This window comes from Cyprinodon variegatus, unplaced genomic scaffold, assembly GCF_000732505.1.
Source record: "Cyprinodon variegatus isolate N-32 unplaced genomic scaffold, C_variegatus-1.0 Scaffold777, whole genome shotgun sequence".
NCBI classification, from domain to species: Eukaryota; Metazoa; Chordata; class Actinopteri; order Cyprinodontiformes; family Cyprinodontidae; genus Cyprinodon; species Cyprinodon variegatus.
In genome coordinates this window covers 331,117-335,233 of record NW_015151230.1, presented here as the reverse complement: position 1 = coordinate 335,233, position 4,117 = coordinate 331,117, and the positions used below count along the sequence as shown (strand labels likewise).

At 41.8% G+C, this 4,117-nt stretch overlaps 1 protein-coding gene across 1 annotated transcript in view; it reads right to left on the bottom strand.

Annotated features, from left to right (window-relative positions):
* Positions 1–3,560: 3,560 nt before the first annotated feature.
* rabggta (Rab geranylgeranyltransferase, alpha subunit) overlaps positions 3,561–4,117 on the bottom strand; it is a 20,408-nt gene continuing 19,851 nt past the window's right edge. The window contains exon 16 of the mRNA XM_015396137.1: positions 3,561–3,753. Coding sequence (XP_015251623.1) covers positions 3,561–3,753 — 193 coding nt within the window. The remainder of the gene's footprint in view (positions 3,754–4,117) is intronic.

Here is a 4,117-nt window from a genome sequence, read left to right as displayed (position 1 = left end):
AACTAACAGATTCTGCAGAGTGGGAGAATAGAGATAGAATGAAGCAGAATGATGAAAAAGGGGTCCCTATGTCCTCCAGCAGTCTAATGGTCTGGTTCTCCTCCTGCAGCAGTGCGTCGCAGATATTTTTGATTTATGCCCAATATTGAAGCGTGGTCTGCGCTATGTTATTCCACGCCACAACTCCAGAGGGCCAATCAGGAACTAGCTGTGGGTCTAGATACGGGTGAGGCAGTGAGGAAGTTGGGGCAAGTTTGTGCGTCAACGGAGGGACATGAGGGCCAAAAAGAGCGGGGATCCAGGTGGAAAAAGGGTCCCAGCGTTCTCACCTCGCTCTTCTAGCTGCTCCATCTTCACCAGTCGTTTTCCTCAATGGCGGTCAGACAAACAAAACAAGCCGGTAAGGAACCAAACAGGAAATACGCATAGAGTAGAGCGATGTAGATCTGACCAATCAGAGGCCTGCTGTCTGCGGTCAGCTACAGTTTTGGAGAGGAGCAGCAGAGTGTTAACTGTGACACAGACCACCTGGTTTCAAAGTATAAATCCGCCTTTAGCCTATAGCAGCATAGCTATAGCGATAGCTCAGGATGTTAGGTCATGAACTCAGACCCTGGATGAGGAAATCTCTGCTGATCAGCTCATAGAAGCTTCAGCAAAAGCTTCACTTTATGTCAAATTTATATTTCCATGTACATTTGTTTCTTAATTAAGGGGTGTTTATTATCTATTACTTTTAACGGTGTCCTGTAAAAACATTGTATTGTCATCTTTAGTCGGCATTTTATATACTGTATATCCCACCTGATTGATTGATTGACTTGACTAATCTAAGGGTGGAGGAATGAACTCGTTCCATCAGCTCAAATAGTCAAAGAAGAAGAAGAAGGTGCATGATGGGATATATACAGTTATACAGGCATCACATATGACAGCTTTTTCCTTAAAAGTAGCAAATTATCATTATATTTCTGGGAAGTAAAATTTGCTCAATCAGATGTTTTTTTGAACAACATATGTCAAGAGATGAAGAAAAAAAAAATCACATATTTCAAATCTTAAAAACATTTTTCCTTTTCATTTTTTCACATTTGTGGGAATTTTCTTCACAGAAAGACCTGAATACTTTAAAATTCTTCAAATGTCAGTTTTTTGTTCAAGAACCAACAGGAACGTGGGACTTCCTAGCTAATGAAGCCAGAATAATAGATTTCTCCAGACCGTTTCTACTGTCATTAAACATATCATGTGAAAATACAGATAAAGTGATATTTAGACCCAGCCCTAAGCTGAAATGCTCAGATTATCCAAATGTGACTGAGCAACATGCAATGATCTAATGATCCTTGTCCAACCTGAAGTTGATGCAATACCTGGCGATCAGTTCCACCATCAGTAGTTTAAAGGTTGTGTTTCTATGTTGAGTCAACAGGCGTGTCGTATTGTTTCAAACACGACACTCCCAGAGCAGTTCTGGGTTTTTTGTCACAAGTATTTCAGTAGAAAAAATGTTACGACAAACAGAAAAAAGGCTTGATGTGTTGCAACATTGAATCCAACCCAGTGAAAAGGTAAAGAAGGGAACAATGAGAGTGATGTGATATCAGTGCAGATTAGATGACACATCGCGGCAGACGCACCGGTTTAACCTGATGCCAAACAGCGTCTAAATTCATCCATCAAAACCTGCTTAATACTAAGACATTATGTTATATATTTCTACAAAACCTCCTCAATGGATTCACTCTTTGATCATTTAACAAACGAAAACTTGAAGGTGTTTTATTTAACAGACCAAAACCATTTAGTTCATAATAGAGAAGAAGGAAAATTCTTATAAATACAAATTTGGAAAAACAGGAGAGGAAAATATCTTTCTTTAAAAAATAAACTAAGAAAACCAACAGCTGTCAGCTATACAGATCTATTCAGTGTATTTCTATAGCTCCAATTCACATCATGTCATCTCAGGTCACTTTATAGATCCAGTTCAACCAGATCATCCAGTCAGATTGATTCAAAGTTTTCTATCTAAGGAAAACCAGCTGATTGCATCGACTCATTGACTCTTCAGCAATCCCTCACACTAAGCATGCTTGTAGCGACAGTGGAGAGGAAAAACTCCCTTTGAACAGGAAGAAACCTCCAGCAGAACCAGGCTCAGTGTGAGCTTTAATCAGTTAAAAAAATAAAAACAATACTTTTCATCGCTATCACTGAGTCTGGGAGCGGCCATTTTCCCCCATATACAGTAACCCCTCCCTCCTGCCATCTTCCAGCAGTGACGTCACGGTGCGGTAAGCCTAGCGCCATTCTCCCCGCTTTCCAAGCTAAATCAATGGGAACTACTAGACACATCTGCAATCAACAACAATTATTGAAGATTTCCAGAGGACTTCACCATTGAAATTCACCAGAGCTATAGTGAAACTGACAATGCCCACGTGCATGGCAGCTGGATGCTGGAATACATCGGGTAAAAGTGAAAAAAAGAGTTATTCCACCTTTCTGATTCCTGATCCTCCACGGACGGGTTGGTCGTTGGATCGCCAACTTGAAGAGGGAGGATTTGCCATCGAACTTCTGGCCAGAGAAAAAACCCGTAATATGTAGCCAACATTTGGAAGAAGAATGTTTTCAAGATGACTTGGATAATAGCGCGTTGTGACAAACACCAGATACAGCACTGGGACTTGATCAACAGCCGATACCGCACCGTGACAATGTCACTAACCAGTAGGTGGCAGTAGTGTTCTTTGACAAACATGGATGCCTCCAGTAAAGCACATTCACATGAAAATTACTCTGAATTAAAAACACTGATCATTTATTGAACAGGATGGAATCATTTCAGATTTAAAGAACTTTCAGAAGTTTGAATTCTGAATATGAGCGACTTTTCCTTTAAGCACCAATTTGATTTGTCTGTTACATAAAATCCCAGTTTAATCTATTTGTTTGTAGTATAAAATAAAAAGCAACAAGGTTAAAGGTATTGAGGGAGTCTCAGATCAGTTTATTATTCTTTGGCCAAAATGAAAAAAGAAAAACAACAGAAATTAAGATGCATCCAGAAAATTATTGAAAAACAAGAAGAGCACAAACAAAAAGCTGAGCAGAAGGCAGTGACACAATGTGTGCTGTGATTTATTCAATCTACTGTGCAACAGTATTTTGTCATTGAATGTTTTTAGATCACCTTTAGAAATAATGACGACATGATGCTGATCAGCCTGTATGAACCAGCATTGCTGCACGCCAGTCTGTGTCCACTTCACGCCTTCTCTGCATGCATTAGGAACCAGACGTCCTCACAAGCACACAAAGCAAGAAATGCATCATGTGTTAACGTGCATCCGCCTCCGCACAGTCACACAGTTTAACGTAGACAGGTGTGTGATGAACGCTGTGAACCATCAGGCTGTCAGAGCGTCTGACTGACAGTCTCCCAACAAACAGAGGCACGACACACTTCAAGATATCAGAAAAAAGAGAGAAGACGGCTTTTCATTCTGCTACGGAACAACAACAGACGAGCGAACGACGGGACGGCCACCAGATCAGAGCAGGAGGTCCGTGACGGAGGGCAGCAGCCCGGCCAGCTCCGCCTCGGCGTTGGTCGTCTGAGTGATGGGGTTTCCACGGAGATCAAGGCGCTTCAGCTTGGGGCAGGATGCCAGAGGCTGAAGATCGGCCAGCGTGGAGATCTCTGAGTTCAGGTTAATGAAAAATAACAGAAAGAAAAGAGTCCCGCTGGCGTGTTATGGTGAGTAATGCTGAATAATGAGATGTGGTGGGAGCGGTGGAAATGTTAGCTGCGCATGTTGATTCCAACACTGAGATGGGAATAAACTCTTCCTATAAAGGAGTGAGCCGTCACTGCAAAGAATAAAAATAAACAGCCAGGATGTCATGACCTGCAGACCTCATCTATTCCTCTGCTGTCTGTAAAAGGAAGTGAAGCAGAAGAAGGATGAGCTGGATGACAATGATGCGTTAAGAGCAGGGGTGGATTTAGGAAATGTGGGGCCCTAGGCAGAGACAGGCAGGAGGCCCCTCTGAATGGAGAACACATAAACAGCCCCATTCTCCAGATAGAGAAATGTTAATAGAATAG